Below are 26355 nucleotides of genomic sequence, written 5' to 3'. Positions count from 1 at the left end.
ATTTATACAAAACGTGGAACCCGGAAATTCCGAAGAAACACATCGTTTATTGCACGTGCCATGAGGAAGCTGCAACAAAAATGTTAAATGATACACGAAAAATTAATAAAAATTTATGAAAGGAATAAGGTATTGAGAATGTCGAGACGGAGAAGCTACACTGAGAGAAACGTCTGATTGTATTAAATAGTAATTCTGGTAAATGAATGAATCAGAATTTTCTGGTTAAATCTATTAGAATTCCGGTTGAGATACCTAGAATTCTAATTAATATAATTGTTTTAAAAATATGAATTCTAGTCTATTTTACCAAAAATATTGTATCGAACAGAATTCCGGTTATCTCAGTTAGAATTCTAATTTATATTTTTGGGATTTTATGTCACTTATTTTGCTTTATTTGTTATAAATTTGTTTTGCAATCAAGGAAATGAATAAGCTACAATCTATTATGTTAAAATTGTTGTGTGTTCAAGAATTAATTATGTAGTGCATTTTATATACTTATATAAGATAAGATTAGTTAGTTGTAATAACATTTTTTTTTCTTGTAAAGAAGGACAATTTTTTCATGTATAAGCATTCAAAGAATATTTTTTTAAATGTACATATTTTTTCTTTGCACCAATTTATAGCATATTTAATCTTGGATAAATATTTGGGAATGGGATTAAGAAAAATTAATGCATAACTTATTTAATTATAGGTTTTGTTATCAAATTATTCTTTATTTTATGCCGGGTATAAACATATATTGAATATGTGAATATCCTATACTAATTTAAAAATAAAAAATCTGTAAAAATCTTTGTATTTTAAAATATATATTTTGTTTATACGAAACGTGTTTTTCTTTATATGAAATTTGTTCTTTACTTCTTTATTATTTATTTCATTAATTTTAATTTAAAAACCAATTATTTTCAGTAATTTTTTTTTATATCCATCAAGCTTATTTTTATTAAAATGCTAATAATTATATTAGGTGTTGGAATTAATTCGTAGCGTTTTTTAATGAAAGAATGTTATTTATTTCACATGAGCATTAAAAAATACATTAATGAAAGTACTTCCCATCACTTGTAAAACGCTACGAATTAATTCCAACACCTAATATATATATATATATATATATATATATATATATATATATATATAACTATTTTTTCTGATTTATATTATTAGTAAAAAAAGAATTTTTGTTGGATATCCTCTTAAATAAAAGAATTGAATTATTTCTAATATGTATGAATCAAATAATAATTCAATAAAATTAAACAGATTTACGTTCTTAATTTAATATTAATATTATATAATTTATAACACTAACTCATCATTGAATTCTATTTCATTCTCTTGTTTTATATGTATACTTGTGTGAATACGAGAAAATAATGTTATATATATTATAAACATGTTTTATAATAATTATATATAATTGTATAGAAAATATGTCAATTTTTAATATAATTATATATAAATTAATATAATTATATATAAAATTTTTTTTTCCGAGTATAAACATAATAGCTTCAAGCATAATAGCAGATCAAGATGATCAATTAACAAATAAACTATAATATATAATATATAAATGATAAACAAATCCAAGATTAAATATGTATCATAATCGTTTGTAGCTAATCCATTTTAAAATAATGGGTCTATAAAGCGTTATATTCATTTCTAATATGATAGATCTGTACATTTTATACAGATTCATTACCTGAAAAAATCTTTATCACTCACCGATCGATGCCCCGATCTCTCATTACAGAGCAGTGCAAAGTCTCCATTATATTTTACTGCACCTTCACTAATTGGCTATTGGCTTAATCGCGGCCGAGGTAGCTGTACCAATAAAAGAAGAAAGAAGACAGACTGATGTGCAGCAGTTGAGTTATCAACTATGTGGTTACATGATTCTGTAACGTACAAATATAAGATACAAATTAAAATAGCATTCAAAATAATCAATAGTTAAAAAATTAATTTTTATATACATTGAATTTTTCAATAATTTTTTAATTATATACTATTAAAATAATTATACATTTTCTCAAAATTGTCTTTATGAGAATAAGTTTCCGTAATGTTTTAGATTAATTTTTTTTTAATTATTATTTTTAATTATTGAAATAAAACAACTTAATGGGAAAAAATGATTAATTGTTGCAAATAAGCAATAAGCTTGCTTACCGCAAAGTTGATCCGTTGCTTTTCCTGAGCCTGAGCCTCCTCCACCTCCTCCTCCTCACAAAATTGTCAAGCCTGCTTTTCACCTCTCTTCTCTTCCCATTGTTTGATTTGTGACAGCACCTATCAGTTGAAACAAATAGTTTATTAAAATGCAGGTGCAAATAATTGCTAAGGGTGCGTCCTGTTTGCGCTTACAGTGCTTGCAAATATCATTTATCCTTGTTTGATACTTGATAAACAAGGATGAACTAATGTTTACATGTGTGAGCGTGAAAGCGGAACGCATCCTAAATATTATGCGACCATATTTTGTTCGTGTAGTTGATATTAATTAGACAATAAGATATTAATTAGATAGTTTACTACAGCAAAAAAATAAGAACGGAGGAAATTTGTCATGTTCGAAACTCGCGATACTTTACAAATAAAATTTAGACATTGGAATGCATCTAAGATGACGAAAGATTTCTGCACAGTTGATTTTATACGCGACATACTATTCGACTGCACGAGTATTGTGAAATATGTGTTCGAACGAATTATCCGCGTTTAGTGCCGAAACTATATTACACAAAAAATTATTAGACATTTTAATAATTAGATATAAAATTAATATAAATTTTATTTACCAATTCAATAAGTTGCAAGAGCACTCATTTGGAGCCAACCATTTCGTATTCGTCGCATTCTGCAAATAAAACAAATGCATGTCGAAGTGATTTTGTTTCTCGCGTCAATTTCACACGCCAAGAGCGACACGACGGTGTGTCGTCGCGACACGTCTTTTTCTTAGTGAATATTGAATCTATGATTGCGCGAACTAAGTGTTGCAATAAATACAAATATAGATTTAATATAAGTTCAATTATCATTTGATCGATGCCAATCTCGTCTCTTAATTATATTTGCGCTTCATTTACGGATCGAAATGTGTAAATGAATTGTAGTTGTAATTAAGATTAAGAAGGCGAGACAGCTTCGTTTATGCGCGGTTAACTTCGCGTGCCAAGGCGACGCTAACAACGCGGCGTTGTGACGTACTTCTCGCTCTCGGCGTCGCGTTTATGAATTTTCCGTATTTCGAAATATATCTCGATGCTCGAAATGTGGAAATAACAATCATAAAGGGCAAGCGAATATTATAATATACGTTCTTCTTTTACAATTATAATTTCCGTATTGCAGATTAATATTCGAAAATCTCATTGTCAATTATTTAAGTGATATACTTTCGGCGAACAAGTTTTATGAAATTATTTCATACGCATTCGAATGGATTATTAATATGTGATTATTAATATGTGATTACTGAATCTATAGTCACGCGGTAGTTAAATATCGCGTATGAAAATATATATTCAAATTATACATTCAGGTATTATTATAAAGGTTTTAATTACCGTATTTGATCACGCGTTTTCACTTGTCTGAGAATCCGTTCCGCCGCATTTCGCGAATGAAATGTGAATGCGATCAAAATGGGGAAGCGTAGTTTTTCGCGTGCGGTTAACTTCACGCGAGACGCGACGCGAGACTCGATGCGATACGCAACGACACGACACGACGCCACATACTTTTGACCGAATAATCAGTGTGCTAGTACTATACTGGACTCTGCAATACGCGATATTTACATTGTTACGAGAAGTAAAGGCAAAGTTAATTATTGGTTACCTTAGTAAAGAAATCCAACGATGAACGATCCTTTCGCACCATTTCTCGTCGTTTTATATTCAGCAGAGATTAGAGTATGGAGAAAAAGTCAATCGATTCGAAGACAGGGCTGCGAACTTTTCCAACGTCGTTTTATACTCAGCAGAGATTAGAATCTGAAGAAAAGACAGTCGATTCGAAGACAGGGTTGCGAACAGTGCGAACTTTTTCAACGTTAAAATGACAGGACGTACCCCGTCCCCTGCTCGAGTCGCAAAAGCGAGGTCGCGAATTACGCGCTATTTATATGAGTCGTCAAACGGCGAACCCCACCACTCGCACGCCAGCCAATGAGCGTGATGCCTCGCTGCGGATGCTTATTGGCTCGCGCTAGCTTTCCAATGTGGTATATAAACGCTACGCGCAAAATATTTCAGTCTTTTTCGGAATTTGGGTCCGTGCGTTTTAAGGAGATAGAGAGGTCTGTAATCACTCGGCAAGCGCTTTTACGATGTTAGCATGTTTGTAGTATATAGTTGACGTTATGTATACTGTAGAATTTCAAACAAAATGTTTTGAATACGGGTTAGAAATTATATTCTTTCTAAAAGTTAAAAACCAATTAGAATAAATAAATAAAGGCTATTGAAAAAATTATATGAAAGGAAAATCGAACTTATATAATAATAAGCAATTATAAATTGTGAATCATTTAAACACCGCGTAAGTATAGAAATATATTTATTACTTAAAGTTCTATGTGAACTTTTAAAGTGAAATTTTTAATCAAAATATTAATATAGCAACTCCACTGAGTTTTATTTTATTGTTAGATATTAAATATATTAATAGTAATAATCGATAATAATCGTTACACTCACTTGCGTATGAAATAAAAACAACTATTAAGTTTTTTTGTATAATATATGCGGCATTGGAAAGTAGACTCAACGAAATTATATTGATAGTAACATGAAAAAGGCCAACAAGACCTAGCTCTTAAATTTCTCTCTGATAGCTGCGAGTCAACGATAAACGCGTTTAGCAATTTTTTCGACAAGGCGTGACTTTTCAGTGGATAATGAAAATAATTCGATTGGTAGAATTATAGCAAAATTTTAAATTACATATATAATTCGCTGAGTTATGTCTAATCGAATGTTTTTTTCTACCCATCAAATAACAGAAAATGAGTAATTCCAGCCATGAATAAAGTTATATTATATTGATCAATTATATGTATAATCGTCGATTAATTTAATAAAAAATATATAAATGATTTTGTGTAAATCTTAGAATTTTTAAATAATTTTATAACTTTTTAGAAAATTTCTCAGATTTTTTAATAGAAAATACTTTTCAGAAATGCCGAGAAAGTTTTCCTCTTTTTTAGAATTCTTCGTAAATTCTAAAATATTGCAAAACTTCTAAGATTTTTCGTTCTATAATTTTTGATAAAATCTTATAAAAATCTAAAAAAGTTCAAACTGTTTTTTTAAAAATTATAGAATACAGAGGCTTAGAATATTTCAGAATTCATATATATGAAAAATTCTAAGAAATGTAGATTTTATTAATATTTTGGAAAGATATATTTCTGAAGATTCAGTTAGTATAAAAATTCTGAAAAAATTTTTCACGAGGGATGATATTAATTAAAAACTAATAATTTTTGTACATAGCATTAGATAGCTGAGAAACATTGCAAAAACTATGATTCCATTCACATAATAATGTTTAACATTGTTAATATATAATATTATTCTCTAATATCTAATAAGTGATACATTTTTTAAAATAATTAAAAAAATATATATTGGTAAGAGAGGTAAGTATAAATAATCAAACTAAAATATAAATAATCTGATCCTTGAAAATTCGATGCACAAGTGAGATATTTCTTAAAAAAAAAATAAATCAGAACTTAAATATAAGTATTATAAACGAGATTATCATCAACAATTTATTACTAATAACATTTATTAATAACATCGTGTTTGTTATTTTAATGACATTGATTTGACGATGTTAATTAAATAGCAACTATACAAGGAAAATGGCGTATTTTTAAGATTTATATAGGAGATTTGTCAAAACCATTTACGTAGAATTGATTGCCCTTCGTTCTGTATAAAGCATCTAAGTCCTTAGTGTCAGGGTACATTTTCATCCTAGACATTGAGATTTTCCATCCACCGTTTCTCATCCAGTTCTGAAAGAACCAAATAATACATATAATATGACATGTCTACTAAGTAATTACTATTAGTATGTTGAAATATATTTTTGTTATAATTACCATTCTGTTGTATTTCATATAATAATAGATACCATAAAATGCAACGATAGACATTGCCATTTTGCTTATAAAGTGCCGCGTTACGTTCGCCGAAAACTTACCCTGTAAAGAAGGAGAACCTATTAATCTTTTTGTGTCACTATTGCATTTTATTTTTATTGAACGCATTTTAATAGTTTATTTACTTGTTATTATTTTTATTGTTAAATTAAAATTTTTGAAATAATAAAAATCTTTTTTTTTAAATTACTCTAAATATTTAAAATGACTTATGCGAAGTTTCATTGCGATTCATCAATTAGAAAATTTAGAATAAATAAATAAAGTTACATGCAAAAATTAGTTACCTTGTAAATAAATATTTTATTTATAACTAATTTTTGCATATAACTTTACACAAATCTTGAATACTTAAAATACTTAAAAATTGAGAGTTTGTTATTTTATATATTATTTTATTATCTCATAATGCATTTCTATATATTTCTATCAAAGTGCAGATAAAAAAAATACTAGTTATTGAAATAACTTTTAATCCAAATGGTAATTCGTTGCTAAAATTTTTATGTTACTTTTAAATGCAATCTAGATTAATCTGTAAATTCTTTTCAAAATTGTTTTACTATTATAAAATACATATGTATCTTTAATATGGATGTCTATAGATTTGCAGTGTGAATCTGATCGATTCTACTGCTAGTCTGCCAGTAAACTGCTAGCATTTTGCTGGATCATAAATAACTGTTATGTGCATTATATTATTGAATGGATAATAATATTTGTGTAATGTTACTTTGCATTTAACGATTATCAATTATTTGTTATTACTATAACTGGTGCCAAAATATTCTCGAATTTGTTCATAGGTATCATGTAGAATCTTCTGATTGGGTTGTACATCGCTTCATAGTAACCCTTGGGATACACTGGCTCCTCAGGCGCGAGTTTCTGAGCATCCAACCATTTTTTTCTCCATGCCCGCTCCTCGTCCGTCATTCCCAGCATCCGTTCTCTTACATGATCCATACGACGCACTATAGACATAGGTCTATCCCCCATCGTAGCTGGATTGTCTGGGACATCTGGTACTCTAAGAAGTAAATTATAACAAATTACAGTAAATTGCAATGATAATTATTTAATGCTATATTGTTAACTGTAAACAATTAAAGAAAACATCTCATATCATTTCACTTTTGTTACGCCTTATTTTTATGAGAATTCAATCACTGAACTTTATGAGACATTGATCTTCTGATTTTGCAAAATAAAAAAATTTATGCAAATAAATGAAATAGAATCCAGCTGCTTTTCATAAATTCTTTTGCGACAGCTGAGAATTTGAAGCTTTAATGTCACAAGTTCCTGCTGCATGAAAATTGATGCATATCAACATTTAAGTTTTTGCTCATTCTTGACTTATTATATAATTTGCACATTGCAGGATACAGGATTTGATAAATGTAATAAAAAAATATTCTACCGCGACATGATTCTCTTGATGTGTGCTCTAAAATCTTATAAACACCAATTCTCCAAACTTGTCCAAACTGACAATGAGGTTAGCTTTAGTTCTGCTTATATGTGATGTGTTACATCATATGTATGTATAAGAGGTGGCAGGAAGTTTCATTTTACGCCATCTAGGATGACGAACTTGATCTTTTTAAATGGACGAAAAATGTAATGAAACAAATAATACATAAAAAAATTTAGAGTGATTTGGTCAAACTTGCGATTAACTTAATCAGTGATTAACTTATTAAGTAATACCTAATGTTATTTCATTAATGAAATTATTAATTTTTTGTTATTATGTAGAAAGATTAGAGACAATGAATTATATGATAACATTATAAAATATTTAATTAAGAATTATATATATGAAATCATATTTAAAAAAAAAAGAGAACATCAAAACAATAATCGTACAAAAAATGTGATAATCTAATCGGAAAAAAATGTTTCATTATATATATATATATATATATATATATATATATATATATATAATCACATGTAATTATATAAAAAATTGTCGTATTTTACATACAATTATATATAATTGTACACGAAATATGTCCGTTTATACAATACTTTCCCGAGATGTTAGAGGGAATATAATAATAAAAAAATAGACTTCATGATTCAGGAAATGATAATATAAATCGATACATTTAGTCATAGGTATATCATTTATTTATTTATTTATTTATTTATTTTAATCGACTGTCTCGCAATATTTGTTCATTCATATTTTATCTTTCGAAAATCAATTACAAGTGTCATCATCTATTATCTAGAGGGTATAGGTAGGTAAGTTACAGGCGTTTTTCACAGTATTGACTCTATATACTATCCAGATGTGACTAAAATCTGTATCTACAAATATATTATTTCGTATCTCGTATGTGTGTACAGGGTGTCTCGCAACCGTACTTTACTTCCTCCTAACGACAGTTACGAGCGGCGTTTCGCGACGCCGTATTTTGAGTGATTAATTAAAAGTAAACTAAGCGCGCACGCGATACAATAATACGTCGAGCTCATACGGAATGACGTACATCAGTTTTTATTCGTCGCACGTTAATTAAGTAATATACAATTATATCATACGCAGTAAATCCATTTGATCCTTCCGAAATTGTATATCATTGTTGGCAAAGTTGCCTCTCGTTCCTCCTACAAACACATTTCTTTAATTTTCATTGCAGTACATATAATATATCTATTGTCAAGAGCAAGCAGACACCTTGTATACATATAGTATACATATATATTTATTATATATATATATATATATATATATATATATATATATAATGTGAATCAAAAGAGGCGGGATCTGTGATAGGTATATGTCAACGAACTTGGAATGAAATTTTCCTTAACGAATACTTCAATCGTACATGGATATTTAAAGTCGAGAGTACTAAGTACATTCGATATTAAAGCACGTGATAAAGTCTTACTTGTTTTAATACGCAAATCTAAATAATAAGGTACTTAAATAAGATACTTAAGTCAAAATACTTAATATGAAAAGATGTTAAGGAAAGAATTGCCTCAAATTCGAGGACACATCCCTCTCATCGACTCCCTTTTTTCGCCTCAGATTCGCTCTGTATGTATATTTAATAACATCTTTATTTCTCTATATATATCAATATTTCATTTTTCTTTTCTCTTTCCCATGTGGGAGTCAATAAATATATTTCTTTATTCGAGTCCCCAAGGGTAGAAAGAAATCGTCGCAGCTTTTGGAGTGAGAGAATTAAGTCGTATGTATTCTCCTGTCAGAGGAGCTTTGATAAAAGGATTCCTTCTTTCTCTTTTCCTTTCTTTTTTTGAATTGGTTATACGATATACATTAAAAGTAGATTTATACTTGATTTGACACATATGATTGAGGTTTCGAGCAAGTTTGTCCGCTGCTTAGCTCGCATCTCACAGCCTAGAGGTGATTTAAATCCAGGGCGCGGTCCCATTTTAAATGGGACGCGCCGCAAAACGCCGCACTATACCCCGACAAATGCCAAGCCCAGGTATTACGATTATTAAGTCCTTAACAGCAGAGTGCACTTCCGCCGCCCGCGATTCACGTCCAAAGACGCGCACGAAAATATTTCTCAAAAGAACTTTTACCGAGAAAAGCATCTCGGAAATATTTATACTATTCCTCGAAGAGGATATTCTTCAAAAAGTACTCTGAGAATACTTCAGGGATATACTCTGCAAAGACGAGAATATCTCGCAATCGATCTTGGACCCAATCGGCAGACGATTTTAAAAATATATATTTTTAATATTTATATTTTTATAAATAAGTATAACATAAATATTAAAAATATATTTTAAAAACATTGTCTGTTGATTTGGAGTCTTTGATCATCGAATAATTTTGAATATATATTCTTTGGAAAGAAGAATATTCTCGCGCTTCGTATTTCTCTTACAGAAATTTAATATTGGAAGATTAATTACTTATTTTGAATTGAGAATTGTAATTCTCAATTCAAAATAAGTAATTGAGAATTAATAATTACAACTACAAAAATTACATCTAAATTTTAAAGCGTCCTGATTGAAATATAAATTACAAGTGAATCTCCGCCTTTCTTAGAGGAAGGTTCAAAATTTTTTACTTACAATTTAGAACTTCATAATAACAATTATACAGATTGTACCACCGTCTAAAATTTTTCGCTTTGATTCCAAGTGACTCGTTATTGTAGTCGAAAGTTAAACTGGATTTCTGTAAGGGTTCGAAATATACTGCAGAAACAGAACAAATGTCCAACAGCATTTAGATTTTCCATTGATCAACGAGTAAAACGAAACAGTTACATTCGCGGTTTGACTGTTGCTTTTACTCGCCATCTGAAATAACTATCTTATCTTCTATTTTGCAACAATGGGAACTCCTTTATAGCCAAAGTATTGTGCGCATATTTTTTTATCTATTCACAATGGGTCGCATACGTGTCTCACTGTGTTTTCTGTCACAGTTCGCTTATTCAGTCTTTTGCGATCTATTTTCTACGAGATGCAATTATAAAGAGTTACTCTTGGTATTAACAAAGGTGGAGAACACGTTCCAAGTATCATTCTGTTTCCGCAAAGCGAACGTAAACCATGGACGCCGGGTGCATCTTTTGCTGCCGATAACACGCACTATCAGCCGAATAGAATGAATGCGGTGTAAGTCGTCTTTATACTCTATCGAATTTCGCTATTAAACTAAGGAGAGCGGAGGATCGCGGTAGCGTCCAGATTCGGAATTATTCTCTAATTCTTGCCTCGCACCATTTTCATTCTTACCAGCCAAATATATATGTATTCTATATATATATTACACATACGCATTGTGTGCCATGTGGTCATTGTGCATTTAAAGTAAATACGACATAGTAAAATATTAAAGCGGCAGCAGAACACTGCAATACTGTTCGATCTGTGTAAAGGATCCTCTCGCTTTTTCTTCTTTACTTTCTTCTACTCTTTTTCCCTTCCTTCTTTATATTCCTCTTTAAATCCTTTACAATAAACACACGATCGTTTTTACTTTTTTCCGTTTTTTTTCCTTTTACTTACATATTTATATACAACGTGTGTAGAGGGCTTTATCCGGCAACAGTTCGACTCGAGTATATTCGCGATAAACTTTCTCATAATGTCAACATGTCTCGAATAAACTATACAGTGCCAATACCTATCGAATAAGATAAGTACACATAAAATATATGCAATCGATAAGTAACGTAATAAAATTATAAAGTACATGTCGTAAACATCGTGGACGAGAGAGATACATACACATATATATACATATATATATATATATATAGGGAGAGAAGATAATGTATATGTATATATACCATATATGGTTTCCTATACATTTAAAGTCCCTATGTTTCAGATACTCGTTCGTCGTAATGCAATCGGTATGAAGATATATATTACTTGCATATATCCGTCAAATTAGCGTCAAGACGAGAATTTCGCTATACTTTCGATGATCGTTTTCGTGAAGTCAAGGATCAAGTCTTGAAATATTCTCCATTGATACGACGCTTCCTTCTTTTTTCTCGCTTTAGGGCATTCGACGTAATTTGAATTCACGTTACGTATTTGTATTCAAGTTACGAAGACGAAAATAAAACAATTTAAATTAAAAATTTTGAGATATATTATAGGAATCTCTTCTCCCCTGATAATTTAAATATTCTTCTTTGTCTACTTGTCACTAGCGGGTTAGCGATGTCGGTTCACGCACACCCGTTTTTTTAATAATACACTTTCATGTGGTCATCATAATCAACGTTTTCACGTCTTCTTTTTTGCTAACTACAGATATTGTAGGACAGTGCATGTACTTTACAATGAACAATGTGAATGTACATATATATGTATATATACAATATACAAGAATGCATCCGAAACTATCACGCTTCTATTTCTTTCCAAATGGTGTTAAATTTCCCTCACAATCAGTGAAAATTCAAGTGAAATTCCATTTATTGTATATTGCAATATTTTAATTTTTAACAGCGAATGTGTTTTATATTTGTAATTAAATATTTAGTAAAATAAAAAAATTAATTAGAAAATCGAATTATTTCGAAAGTTATTAATTTCATGATTTTGAAACACTCATTTTAAGATCAGATCGAAAAGATTCGATAGTTTCGTTACATTTTATACAGTTAAAATGACTGTTTTCATCATCTTAATCGTTTCGCTAGTTGCAAAACTTTTGCAGAAATTTGACAAATCGTGCTGCGCAATCTCGCGTAATTTTTAGCACAATTTAACTTATTCACGGACACTGATTAAGTAGTATTAAGTATCGATAAATATTACATTGAACGCTAGTCGCAAAGAGTTATCTCTTTCTCAGTCCCTTCATCGAGATTTTTTTTCGTCAAAGAAAGTCCAAAGAATCATTCGGCACTAAATAGAATTTACATCGTTTTGATAATCAGAAACTTAAAATAAAATCATTTTAAGATCATTTTAAGAATAAAAGTGATTCAAATAAAATTATTCAATTTTATGTCAATGATAAAAAGCAATTAGCACCAGATCGAATAATCTAAAAATTAAACTCAATTCTTTAGTTTAAATAGCTTTAGGGATGAGAATGACTTGTATTAGATTAATCTTTCTGTCCTCTCTCTTAACATCAGTAAAGAATTTAATTTATTCTCACTAGATAATTTAATAGAAATTACATTTCGTCAAGATTTCGTAATTTAATAAAAATGCGTCGATTTGTCGATGACGTCGAAGAAACTGAGAAAGGCGACTACCCGACGTGATCATTTCGTGCGGTCGTTAATCAATTAAGTATTATTAGAGAGGCCTATCTAAATGAAGCGCAGCCGGAAACGAGGCTACGCGCAAAACGTGACATGCACACGACATTTAATGTAATTAGAATTATTTTACATACGCTAGCGCTATATATATATATATTTTTTTTTCGATGAGATTCGGTAAGATCGCCGCGTATTTTTGACATTGAGTCTTTCGGGTTGCACTCCTCGTGTCACGATTCAACTTCACTTGGTGTTATCGATTAAGTGGTAGTGGCATCTTGGACCAGTAGGCCTTAAAGAGGATACAAACGCGCGCGAATGTGTGTACGAATATGTGTCTGTACGTCCTGCATGTGTGTATGTACGTAAAGATTTCCGCGCGAGACTGGAAAAAAGAGCGGGGTCCCAATCCCCGAAGGAAATGCAATAATACTCGCGACATACTCGTCGTCGTTCTCTATTATCAAATACACATATATATTATATAACCATAATAAAAGTCGGCACTATCCTAGGCTACTCTAGATTCACCTATATCAAGCAATAAAATTATATACGTACCTACTCTTATTCTTTCCCTATTAACGACAATGCATGTAGAAAAATGAGCCTCTCGCGTCTTTGGTTAAACGCGAAGCATTTAGAAAGTAGTCTGGCAGTGGTTTCGTAGATGCTTCGACCTTAGCCTCGGACCAAATTTTGATTTTTTTCCCCCCCCCTTTTTCTTTGCCATTTTCTTATTTTTATTTTCTTCTTCGTTTTAGACGTGGTTTTTAGTAGTTGCGAAAAATTGAATCGAAGTGACGTTTTACTCGGGACTTGTCTCATTGAGCTACAGTTTTTTTTGTACCGGCGATTTTTTTGAGAGATGCACAATGTGCTCTGTCCGACGAGCTCGGCCGAGCTCGACAGGTTGTCGAATTCGAATTTGAGCAGCTTTCGCTGCCGTATGCGACCCTCTTCTGACGCGTACATACCTGACACATAAACTCGCACGTTCAACGCTCAAAAATTCATTCGAAGAAAAACCTATCCTTTGGCATCATCGCATTTGGCTTCATCATCGGATGACGAATGGTCATCGCGGTCCACATAATAAGTCAGCTTCAGTAAAACTTCCTTTTCCATATCCGATATGAACGATCGTCATCGTCATCATCCTCTTCTCCTTAACGACTTTCAGAGTGTGCGGCGCAAGACAAGAGTGACTGCCGCAGACAATGGCACAAGAGTAGTATGTTCCTTAAGGTAGTGTCGTTTAGGTCACTGAGAAGTAAACTAGAGCTCTGCTTCCGCAAGGCAACGGCATCAATTCCCGTCGGTTTAGTTCACGAGTAGATGGTAATCACCTCCCGTCCGCTACCCCGCACCATAAGTACCCTCTCTAAGCCTTCGGTGAGCACCTCGAGGAATTCCATGTCTGATTTTAAGCAGTAAAGGAAGTTTAATGGTCTTTTCTATTTTTTATTATATTTTTCTATAAATTAACTATAAGTTTTTTTACTCTGGAATTTATCTCTTACTTATTAGACTATAGCTAATAACACAGGCTTGTGATAAAAATTCTTTTAACAATTTTAGTTGTTTTTATTATAATTCATAATGAAAACAAAAAATCATATCGAAATGAAACAAAATGCATTTTTAAGCTAAAAATTAATACTTTCGTGTGATATTAACGAAATATAGAAAAATTTTGTTGTACTACATCATGAAAACCATAATCATCATTTTTAGCTTCTTTAACATTATTTTTTTTGAAATTGTGACGTGATAGCCAATTATGGACAATGAATTCAGCACACTAAAATATATTCAAAAATTAGCTACAATTCTTAAAAAAGTTTTTTCTTTATAACAAAATGATAATTTTTTGAAACTATGCATATTTTTAATGAAAAGGATACAATTAGATTCACGCTCCATTCTCGTGTCTCGCGGCGGTCCGGGAAGATTCAGGATAACCAGTTGAGCCTCGCTGCTCATTTTACGGATTACTTCGTTCAGCTTCAACGAAGTATGCATACGTCTCACGTCACCCTCGTCGCTGTTACAGAATTATTTGTTAAAAAACAAATCGTTGCTGAAGTCAAGAAAAAATAATCACGATACTCACGGTGTAATCGTGGGTTTCTTAATCTCCGGACTTTGGTTTTTGTTTTCCTCCGCGTCGTTTTCTGTCTCTTTTGCCTCCGCCTCCTTCGCTTCCTTCTCCATATTCTCTTTATTCTCCGCTTTGGGCGAGCCGCCAATCAGCTTTGTCTCTTCGTTATTCTCTTTAGCTTCGTCTTTATCATTTGCCTCCTCGGCATCGTCTTCCTTGTTATTTAATTCGGTTTCCTGCATCAGCTTTGTATCGTCGGTTATATTTGTACTCTGGTTACCCGGCTCTTGGAATCTCACTTTCGTTGGCACTTTGGCATCCACGTTGTGATGGTGATCTACAATCGCCTGTACCTGTATCATGGTAATGCGATTGAGCGAATAAGAAAGTACTTTATCCTGTGGTAGGAGACAGTCAGTTGAGAGGTGACTAATCTAGCGTCAAAGCACTATGGCCATAAAATCAATACTATATCTATATAAGCAATCGTGCCAATTAAGCTGAAACTGAGAAACGCGGGGAGTTCCTGAGATCGTGATGGATAGGAAGAAACAATCTTGTAATCGCTAAATAAAATAATATAATATCTAAGAAGTGTCTCCAAGAATTATCTCCAAGATTGGTATTGAATTTCGAAAATCAAAAGTTTAAATTTGCAAAGCAAAAGTTTCAAGTACTTACTTTCACTTACTTTCACACTGTGTCTACTATTTCATTTTAGAAATCAACTTTTTGCAAACTTTCTATAATCTATAATATATAATGTTTTTAATTTAAAATTTTATAATTTAAAAAAAAAGTATTTAATTCATTACACTTGTAAAATATTAACTTGCGATCCGCGATCGTTTCTTCCACTTTGATATTAAATGGGAATAGGAATGAGAATGTTATGATATTATGAAGGAGGAATTCACAATAAAATTATCGGTGCAATGGAGAGCAATGATGGGAAAGAGGCATACATGGAACTCCGGGGGTAATCTGACAAACCAGAGGTAATTTTTCCTCGGCGGGTACCTCGTTGAAGTCCACCAATCCCTGCACCTTTATCCGTGAGGAGCACGTAACAAACAGACACACACACCGATCAGTATCACCGTCACCATTTGTTGTTACTTAACATTATATGCCTGTACATATTAGTATAATAAATTTTCCCCCTTTATCCAGAATTCAACACTTACCACTCCTAGTGACTGCTTCTTGTTCAGTTGCAACTCACGTAACATCTGATTTCTTTGCTCCATAATCAAAGTGCGCTCGTATGTGTACGCGGAGATGTCGGTGTTCGTCTGCAAACAGATCAAGACGCGGAATATGAATTTACCGAAGTAATCGCGATATTTTTATTATTAAATATTTTTAATCCATTTTCAAAAAATAAAATTTCCTAAGGAATTTAATCTTTTCTTATATTAAGATTACTGTATAATGAGATTACCATTTCGACAATCTCGACTTCCGCCTCGATTCTCAGGTCGTACAAGAACTTCTTTAAATCCTTCTTCATCTGTATTGAATTGTCTTCCATTTGCGCGACCGTAAAAATCCTCATCTTACAGTTCTTCCAGGTACGATGTTGTTTTAGTAAGAACGGCAGTAGCATTAATAGGCCACCATCATGCACGATCCACCAGACGTCAATGTTGCCGATTATCTTCTCGCTAGAGTCCGGGAAAAAGTTTATGCCTTTGGGCACTAGCAATGCCATCTTCGCGGCTGCAACGCTCCTTACGGTCTGCAGAAAGACTCGCCAGGTTCTATCCTCTTCCGACTGTCGCCAACCATAAGGCCAACCCAATATCACCGTATTCGGTTTTAGTCCGCCAAGCCCAGTGTTTTGTATTAATGAGCTCAGCCCTTCGACAACATTTTTCGCAACGAGAACATCGACGAAGCCCTTCACTCTTTCTTCCGCCGCAGTTTTCTTCAGACTCTGCTTGGCCGCTAGTGCTTCACCCGAGTTCTGTGTATAGTCACCGGCGATACAGCTGACGCTAATGGTGAGACCCTTGCCAGCTTTAAGCTGACTAGCGAATGCGAAAAGCTTGCGATATTTAGGTACCAAGTCATCGGTAAGTTTGGCGAGGATCAGGATCTGTGGACGCCAATTCTTCGTATGTGGTGGACCCTCTTCGAGCCTGAGCAGCGAGTATCTGGCAGCGGATAATGCCAGACCGCGAATACCGTCACCCCATTCCTTCTCGGCACCGCGATATTCGATATACTTGTAGATACAGCTGGCCATACCCATCGCTAGCAATGCGTAGTACCAGCTAGTCATGAACATGATAGCGATGCAAAGCGACAGGCCAAGGAACGACAGGCTCCAATGATAATATTTGAAGCGTGGCCGCCAATTTGGCGTACGCAGCAGGGTCTGCAGCGCACAAGCAAGATTGACAAAGCCGTAGCACATGAGGAAGAACATGGATAACAATGGTGCCAAGTAATCCACATTGCCAAGTAAGATACCGCACTGGCAAATTCCCACAGTGAGTATCAAAGCACGAGTAGGTTCGCCTCGACTGGAACTGGCAGCGAATGGCTTCAGGAAAGGAATGATGCCATCTTTGGCGATTGCCTGTAGTAATCGCGGTGCTCCTGTCAAAGATTGCAGACCGGCACCCAAGGTGGACAGAAACGAACCGATCAGGATTACCCACTGATTCGGCCACGCCATATTTGCCACCACCAGTTTACCGCCGATACTCTGACCGAACTTGTCACGTAGCAGCAGATTGTCAACAGTCCCGGCAAAAAGGAGGACGCTGGACAGATAGACGGTGGAGGTCGTCAAGATCGCGCAGATCGTTCCGATTGGAATGGATTTCTGAGCGTCAGCTAGATCACCGGATCGGTTAGAGCCCGCCATAATACCTGAGTATTAATGTTGTTAATATTAAAATAAAGATTTTAATTAAAATATTGCTTAAATAAATTAATTAAAAATTTCTTATTGAATTACTTAATTCTCCATAGCTAACGATAAGTCTATTGAATTATAATAATATATAATTGAATTCATTCAATTATAAAATCTCTTTATAAAAAAAAAATGTCATATAACTCAATCTTCTTTATGTTATATGCAAATTTGGATTATTCTTTTAATTATTATATTTAATATTCATTCTTTCTTATACGAGTTATATTATTTCAGTTCCTTGAAATTAATTAGTGTCTTTTCATTAGCATAAATTAAATTAAATAAGTCTTACAAACCCAGCGTCAGTGACTGTGTCTGTAACTGCATTACAGATTTTAGCTCCGGAGGTTTAATTAGAACTTATCATAAAGACGACATGAACATAACGCTGCTGTTAATTTGCTTACCCGTCACGGAAGGGAAAAATATGCCGATGAGAATAGTAAAAGTTGTGGTGAGATCGACCTGGATCTGGTTATAGCTAGATCCTGATAGGACATCGATGTCCTTCGGATTATATCCGTGAGCGATTAATTGACCCTGCTCTTGGAAACTGTCCCATATGTTCTCTGTATAGCAAAAAATAGAGAGTGTATTTGATATTTTATGAATGTATTTTTGTTTTATAGTATATTTTATATAAATTTTATTATTGTTACGTTAATTGACATTATTTCTTTTCAATGATATAATTTAATTACAATCTCTCACCTAGGAACACGCCGCTCGCCAAGCCGCGGATACCGTTGGCGATGGTAAGATTGTTCTCGAGATAATACGAATCGCATTTCGTGCCATTGCAGTAAATATTGTGCAAAACACCGTTGAAATTTTTATTGCAATCTGTTAAAACGTTGATGTCCTTTAATAGCCTTCTGCCGAGCAGGCATAATCTAAAACAAGAGACAAAGTCTCTTCTTTAAAGTGCTCGTCCTTCAGTTTTTGTCTATTTTTTAATAGACGATAATTATAATCACTTATCATTGCAGCATTATAATCGCAACGATATTCCGACAGTAATGACTACATAATGTGAAAATTAGTGTCGTAAATTAGTTTAATACTTTAGAGACTCGTTGCCGTTAAAGTTTACGAAGAGTCCCACGTAAACAGCGAAGATGGATAAAATGACGCAGGCCAGTGCGACGGTGGCGAACTTGTTAACGAACTTCACGCCCACGAAGACAATAGTGCCCATTACCATCAGTAAGGCGGAGCCGTACACACGGAAGTTGTTGTACATAATGCTGGCGTCTTTCGTGAAGTCGCCAAATATGCTGAGTGACGGCGCCATGTAAGTCTGAGCGAAAATTTCATAAAGTCAAGAAAAGTACGTTTCTTTTGGTTTCGTTAAACCATATTAAGTTTTATGTCAGACTACAGTTAACTATACGCAATTCGTGGTGATTTGCTTACTTTGAAAAGAATCACCCTGCTGGCGAATTGACGCGAATGATAAACGATAAACGTGTCCATTATACAGTAAAAAATACTTTGTATTTATATCAAAATCGATCCTTGTTAAAATTTTTTATTGAATTTTTAATATATTCAAGTGTTAATTTAACACAATAATTATGTTATTTGAATATTTGTGTTAAATTGATTGAATATTTGTGTTAACATGTTGTCATTTCTTGACATTTCTTAATATTAAAATAATACAATTTATGAAATGAATAATTAACATAAAAATAATGTATTTTAATATGTGCAAATCTTAAGATAAATAAATAAATTATGTTATTATAAATGTGAAGAAATTTACTTCCACAATTTGTTCCTTTTTTGTGTTAATATTTATGTTACTTCCTGATATGTTCATCTTGTGTTAAATTAACACAAAAATTTCGGATTATTTAAGTCATATAAAATATTAAATTTAAGATAAACTTTTCAACTGTGTAAAAAATATTTCTTTGTTATTTTTTTACATAATATTTATATAATTATTTCCTAATATATTCCTAATATATTCATCTTATATTAAATAAACACAAAAGTCGACCACTTGGGACACATGTGTTAAATTTTCCAACTATACTTATTATTTGCATATCTCATGAATAACCACTTTCAAATTTCAAACTATCTTGAATCGCGCATAGTCTGGCGCAAGCTTTACGGAATCGTGCAAAAATCTGTCGTAATACTTCACGTACAATTTACAACGTATCTTTTACATATCAGATATACTTTGCAAGTATAATTAATCAAAACGTGATAATTGATAATCCTCAATTAATCTTAAAGTAACGACTATGAAACTCCGCGATACTTTCACTCCTATTTCGAAGTATAAGTCAATTATCGCGATCAACTGATTAGCGGGAAGCCTTATTAATGTAACTTCGTTAACTAGTCGATACTCACGAGGACGATCTCGACGGCACCGATGATGTACATCGCGGCGGCCAAGGTGGTACCAGTATAAAACAACATACCCACCGCGCCGCCGAATTCTGGGCCTAAGCTCCTCGAGATCATGAAATAGGAACCACCGGCCGGCACAACACCATTAGTAGCAATGGCACTCATACTGATCGCCGTCAGCATCGTCTACGCACACGAAGAATAGCTGTTTGCATTTCCCAAAGAATTTCAATTCGCGAGAAACTATCCGTTTTCGGTCTTACTAGATTCTCAAGTACTAATACCTCGATATCTTGATCAAAGAAAATCGATTTTTCAGATTAATTAGAAAATCTGCCAGTGATACTTAGTCCTCTTTATTGTTTCTTCTCTCTTCTTTTCTAGATTTAAATAAAGAAAGAAAATGGCCAATAAAGAGCCAAATAAGGTTGGAAAAATGAAAACTATATTTGAGTAGCTGAAATGCAAATGCTGTTATATTCAAAAATAAAAAAAAATGAGATATTGAAATCCTTGGACTTCTTAGTATCTTGGCCATAAATTGAACATTTAAAATTATCCAGCCAAGTCTATAGAAAGCAGATTTTTTTTAAATATCTGCTACACACTATGTCAATAAAATGACAACAGAATAATAATATCGGCAGGATCTGTTCATTTTCTGCCAACAATTTGCCTTCACATTATGTCGACAGGCGATGTTAACAGAACACAAGCCTAATGCGAATCAACGCAGTTGATGGCAGACTGCCGTCATTTTCTGCTCGAACTTGCTGACAGTTTGTTAGAAAATTGCAGATATTTGGCTATCTGGGTATATAAAAACAATTACATTTATATAAAATCAAGAGAGAGAAGTAGATAAAGTTGCAAAAAAAAAGTTAATCCCTATTTTGATACTATGACTAATCTATTAGATTTACTAATTTTTTTTATTATTTTTTAAAAAATTTGTTTTATCAATATTTTCTTTATGTTCAATATTTTTAAATATTTGTTGTAAATATAAAAGAGGAAACAATATATTGGTATTTTTTAAATAAATAACTAAATGTGATTTATAATATGCACTGTGAAAAAAAAGTTACAATATTCGCAAGCAAATGTTACAAGTGACGTTTTTTTCGATATTTATTGGTTATAAAAACATTTGATAGTGATGGAGAAATATGCATTTCTGTGAAATATATCTCATTAATTATAAAAAAATAAAATAAATGGTTTATTTGTTAGAAATAAAACTTTATTTCGCCGTATTTAAATAAAGATTTATTTCAATGAAATAAATATTATATCTCATAAATAAATTTGTAAATATCTTTTTTTAATGTAGTATGTAACTTTTGTTATTAATAGGATAATAAAAATGCTTTGAGATCACAAAAATTCTAAATTTAATTCAGTAACTTACTCTAATTAAAAATTTAATTGTTTTTGCATTAATCGTTCAGTTTCAAAATTAGCTAAATCCTTTCTTCAGTTACAAAAACAGTCAAATGCATTATATTTTAAGAAATGATGTTTTTCATGATATTTCATACATATTTTGTTAATTAAAATAATAATTTTTTTTAAATTTCAAAGAAAGATTTTATTGATAGTTGAAGTGAAAAATTATACAAGCTTTCGCCAAAAAACATGTAAAGTGAAGATAGCTACTTTTGCAAATAAGCTATTCATTTATTTCTAAACAGAAATGAGTAAAAATGAGACTCTAAGAAATGATTTTGTAGGTGCAAGTTTCAATTGTTCTAAATCTTTCACTTTTATAAATTTTTTAGTTTCCTATTTTGGGAATAAATATAACTTTTATTTTTCCAATTTTATTTGGCTCATATTAATAACCATTTTTTTTAGGCATTGTATAATCATAAGTTTTTTCAATCTTGATAGTCTATTTCTCATGCAGTTATACTCTCTAAATGAATACTCACAACGCAACAGCAACAGAGCACGATGCAAAAGCCCTGAATAGCGCCGGCCGTACCGACTACCCATGTCAGACGGATAAAGAGGATCACACCAAAGATGTTCTGGATACACGGCAAGTAAACACCTATGAGAGTACCCATTCGTGCTCCGCCTCCCGCAGCCGGGGCCGGTTTATCCGGGTCAGTCGCGGCAGGGATGGTGTTGCTGTAGTTCGCCAAGCTGTTGAGCAATGTCGAGATCCGCGGCCGGTCCTCCATCTCCTCCTACAAGAATTTATTTTGATTTTTGTTTATCCCTCGATTGCACGTAATTACAGAATTCAGAAATATCGTTTTTTTATCTGAAGTATTTCTCCTCTTGTAGTATTCTCGTGAATGCAATCAGGATGTTTAAATGAAATCTTGCAAAAAAATTCCTTGAGAATTCCCGAATTTTCCAAATACTTTTGTTCAAAATTTCAGATAAGATTAAACAATTTTTTAATGCACTTTGAAATAAATTAGAGTGTAAGTAACACAAACAAAATATTATATATTAAATTAATAAAAGATTAGAAGTCTACGAGTCTAATGGATGATAGTCTGTTCTTACTTTAACACCGTCTTAAATAATGTCTTAATATGCTAATCAACTATGAATATCAATTTATATCTATCGTTTTCTACAATTGAAGTTGTAAAACCTACACGGAGAGAATTTTTTTTTTAAATTTACTCCGAAAATATGATAGTTGTGATATAATATAATATTTTAAAGATTTTTATCATGCACTTTAGTAAAATTAATCAAATTTATTTTATACTTTATTGTAATTTTATTAATGAATGAGAAAGATTTATATTAAAATTCTTGGAAATACAATGTTGTGCCACGACTATTTTCAGGATAAATTCTAAGAAAAAATTCTCTCCGTATATAGAATAGTATAGGAAAGACTTACTACAATATAATATAATATCAGCTTTTCTTTTCTATTGAGTATTATCTTCTATTGTCATTCTGATTTTTTTATAATAAAAATTCGCGAGATATACGTGAGAATATACGTGAATATACGCGAATGTGTGTGCCATTTATAGCTAACCTATTGTCAACATTTTTTATTATCAAGAAAAAATGATCAAAAAAAAGTTGTTTTCAGAAAAAAAGTTTTCAGAACAAAATTTCAGAGTAAAATTTCATAAATTTCCTCACAAAAATCCCAACAAAATTCCATAAAGATTTTTGTGTGTGTGATTTTTAATAATAAAAAATCTTTAAAAAATTTCAGATTTTTTGTATTTTTCCAGATAGTAAATATTCTGGCGGTGTTTCAATAAAGGAGAACTTTTCTAACGTAAACCATAATGCGACTTTACGATTTATGTTCCGTTGGATTCGACAACTCGAATATTTTATCCAAAATTTAAGGGCAAACTTGACATTTACAAATTGCAGCCGTCTGATCACGTATAGACTTTTTCTACTTCTGTACGATCACGTATGGACTTTGCTACTTTTATTCAGCTATAAATATATAAAGACACTTTTTCTATTTTCATTTGGTCGCGTATAGACTTAACTGTCGGACAAAGAACGAAACAATTTCGAGATTAACGATTCGTCCGATCAGTCATCGACTCTTATCACTAGCGTGCTCCTACATCACGAAGCGCGATCCTCGTCCGTCGCGATCCTATAATTTCCCGTGTTTTCGATTCGTTATTATTCCAAAAGGATGTCGCAACTTCATTTGCAATTTTATTGACAAACTTTTGCGGGAAAGTGTCACGTAACTCTGTCCGCCGGGACGCTTTTATGGAAATTGTTAGTCCCTTGTCATGTAAGTTTCTACTGCAACCTCGTTATGATGGTATTACACGTTGTCGATCTAATTTCGCGACGAATACTCTTTACATTAAGCATTCCGCTTGCATATCATACAGAAAATACAGATCTCTTTATATGTTGAATGTATAATAATAACATAGTAAGAAAAACGTTGGAGAACGTGAGCTGAAAAGATTTCTTAATATAAGAAGTTTTTTGTTTAAGAAATTGCAACGAGTTCCTGTCTTATCTCTAATCCACTGCTTTCACACGTATCTTTTTTATTTCTTTCATGGAAATTGTTAGTCCTTTATCGTGTAAGTTTTCGCTGCAACTTCGTTATGACAGTATAATGCCATCCAATTTCGCGACGACTATGTTTTCGACGATATTATGACATCGGATATTCCGTTTGCACATTATTCAGAAAACACAGATTTCTTTATATCAAATGTAATAATGTAAAACAAATGTTGAAGAATGCAAGCTAAGAAAATCCCAACATACGATAATTTTCTTGAAGAAATTGCAACAATTTTTTCGTCTATCTTTAATCTACTACTTCCACAGATCTTTTTTAAGAATCAGAACTGTGTTTTAAGACTGACAAATAATCGGCACATAGTTTGCTTATATTGGAATTTGTAAGATTCGCATAAAATGTTATAATATTATAGGCTACAAGACTCGCTTTGGTTAAATATGATATTTCTCATTTATTTACATTAAAACCTCTTATATAGATTCGTAGAATGAAATAATTATTATTGAAATATAAATACAAAATGCCTAAACTGTCCTCCGAAATTGCTCTCTATTTTTTCCTTTTTTTTTAAATGTATTATAATTTTCTTGTTTGAAATTATTTCAATAAAATTTACAAGCGCGATAAAAGTACACTGCTATTACTTGTACACCTACTCAGGTTTATCTTCAATTGCGATGTTCGATCGAATCGAACGAGAAATACGAGAGTGCCGAGAGGGTTAAAGTCGCCGTGGAGCGAATTATCGGAAGAACGGAGCACAATACTGGCCTCGTGCGAGATTCATAGCTCGATAATAGCTCGCAATTTTAAACGGAATTGGGCAGATAAGGGAACTGAGCTGGACAGGAAACTCCGGCAGCTTTCTTACGGTAGAAAGAAAGTAGTACTCTTTCGTTAAAATTGCAAAGAGGAACGATGACAGAAGGAGAGTAAAAGAGAGTTCCTAAGTACGCGGCTTAACTTTCGTTATGAAAGAATTTCGTTAAGAAAGCAATTCAGAAAAGGATTCTCAGTGGTCACATAATTCCGTTCTTAGAACTCCATGCGAGACATTATTGAGAAAATTGCAGACGACAGTTGAAGCTTTCGTGAAAATATTTCGTACCTTTATGAAAAAAATTAATAATTGAGTGAATCCAATAGAACCACCGTCAGCTTTGGGGAGTTAATTATGTAATATTTAATAAGTAGCAACGTATGGATCATTATGAAAAAACATTATTAACATAGTATTTAAATTATAATTATTCGTAAAACATGAGAATAAGATGAATTAGAATTAAAAGAAAATATAGAAAATTGTAAAGAGATGAATAAAGAAAATGAAGTTCTTTGTGACGAATCATTTTTAGCAAAATACATATTCTGTTTGCAAACCGCGTTTTTTTTTTAATTACATAGTATGACATTTATTATACTATGATGACTTTATTATTTGCATCGAAAAATAAATGATTCTTTCGAGGAAGATTCTAGCAACTAAAAAAATAATTAATGAAGACGACGTGACGTAGACATTAAAACGTATACATTAAGTTAATGAATCGAGCTGTACGTTCTTTCTTTTGATAAAGTGAAAAATTTTTCTTTTTTTATCAAGATATGCATTGATTTTTCAGTAGATATAAATTAAATAGACGCGAGAGATTGATTTTTCAGTAAAAATAAATTAAGTTAAATTAAATTAATTTAAAGACCTCATAAAATAAGATCTGAATTGCCAAATTTTTCTTGTACTTACACTGTAGAGATACAGATTGGTCTCATATCCTGACTTCTTCTCGGAATTGGTGCTGACAATGGGATCGCCATCTCCGCCTGCGCCACCTCCATCGCCTGAAAGCAAGAAAAGAACGAGTAATTAATTATTCTGTCTTTTGTTTTGAGTTTTAAAGTTCTCTCTGAAGGGAAATTATATTAACTACCAGAAAAATACATTGATGTATCCATTGTTAATGGATGTAT

The 26355-nt window shown here is 32.1% G+C and overlaps 2 protein-coding genes and 1 long non-coding RNA gene across 10 annotated transcripts in view; all 3 read right to left on the bottom strand.

Moving 5' to 3' along the window:
* Positions 1–1133: 1133 nt before the first annotated feature.
* On the bottom strand, positions 1134–5652 carry LOC147907049 (uncharacterized). The gene is made up of 4 exons (XR_015547750.1): positions 3874–5652; positions 2829–2887; positions 2200–2319; positions 1134–1925 (listed from the first exon to the last, which is right to left on the bottom strand). It is a non-coding gene; the product is annotated as an uncharacterized LOC147907049 (long non-coding RNA).
* Positions 5653–5801: 149 nt separating this feature from the next.
* Positions 5802–7781, bottom strand: ND-B17 (NADH dehydrogenase (ubiquinone) B17 subunit). Its single transcript, XM_011070995.2, has 4 exons — positions 7635–7781; positions 6980–7241; positions 6152–6253; positions 5802–6064 (listed from the first exon to the last, which is right to left on the bottom strand). Exons 1-4 carry the CDS (start codon positions 7640–7642, stop codon positions 5927–5929), a joined length of 510 nt encoding a protein of 169 aa, XP_011069297.1. The 5' UTR covers positions 7643–7781; the 3' UTR covers positions 5802–5926.
* Positions 7782–8327: 546 nt separating this feature from the next.
* kcc (solute carrier family 12 member kcc) overlaps positions 8328–26355 on the bottom strand; it is a 97799-nt gene continuing 79771 nt past the window's right edge. For 4 of the 8 annotated variants that reach the window (XM_011070999.2, XM_087414774.1, XM_087414773.1 and 1 more), the window contains 12 exons: positions 26132–26226; positions 22316–22576; positions 20382–20567; positions 19073–19308; positions 18720–18901; positions 18416–18577; positions 16521–17959; positions 16264–16371; positions 16070–16123; positions 15089–15429; positions 14880–15019; positions 8328–14392 (listed from right to left, as the gene is read on the bottom strand). In XM_011070999.2, coding sequence (XP_011069301.1) covers positions 14301–14392; positions 14880–15019; positions 15089–15429; positions 16070–16123; positions 16264–16371; positions 16521–17959; positions 18416–18577; positions 18720–18901; positions 19073–19308; positions 20382–20567; positions 22316–22576; positions 26132–26226 — 3296 coding nt within the window. In that variant the 3' untranslated portion in view covers positions 8328–14300. Of the gene's footprint in view, positions 14393–14879; positions 15020–15088; positions 15430–16069; positions 16210–16263; positions 16372–16520; positions 17960–18415; positions 18578–18719; positions 18902–19072; positions 19309–20381; positions 20568–22315; positions 22577–26131; positions 26227–26355 lie in introns of those variants that run through there. The other 4 variants (XR_015547809.1, XM_011071000.2, XM_011071002.2 and 1 more) reach the window with 4 other exon arrangements.

This window comes from Acromyrmex echinatior, chromosome 16, assembly GCF_024713525.1.
Source record: "Acromyrmex echinatior isolate Ae372 chromosome 16, ASM2471352v2, whole genome shotgun sequence".
NCBI classification, from domain to species: Eukaryota; Metazoa; Arthropoda; class Insecta; order Hymenoptera; family Formicidae; genus Acromyrmex; species Acromyrmex echinatior.
This window is presented reverse-complemented; position numbering and strand designations above follow the sequence as displayed.

What these genes read in the sequence shown, in the direction of transcription:
- ND-B17 (XM_011070995.2), bottom strand. An exon ending in ATATTTTGGCACCAGTTATA is followed by an intron (nt 6,254 to 6,979) that starts GTAATAACAAAT and finishes CCTTCTTTACAG; the next exon opens with GGTAAGTTTTCGGCGAACGT. An exon ending in ATATGAAATACAACAGAATG is followed by an intron (nt 6,065 to 6,151) that starts GTAATTATAACA and finishes TGGTTCTTTCAG; the next exon opens with AACTGGATGAGAAACGGTGG.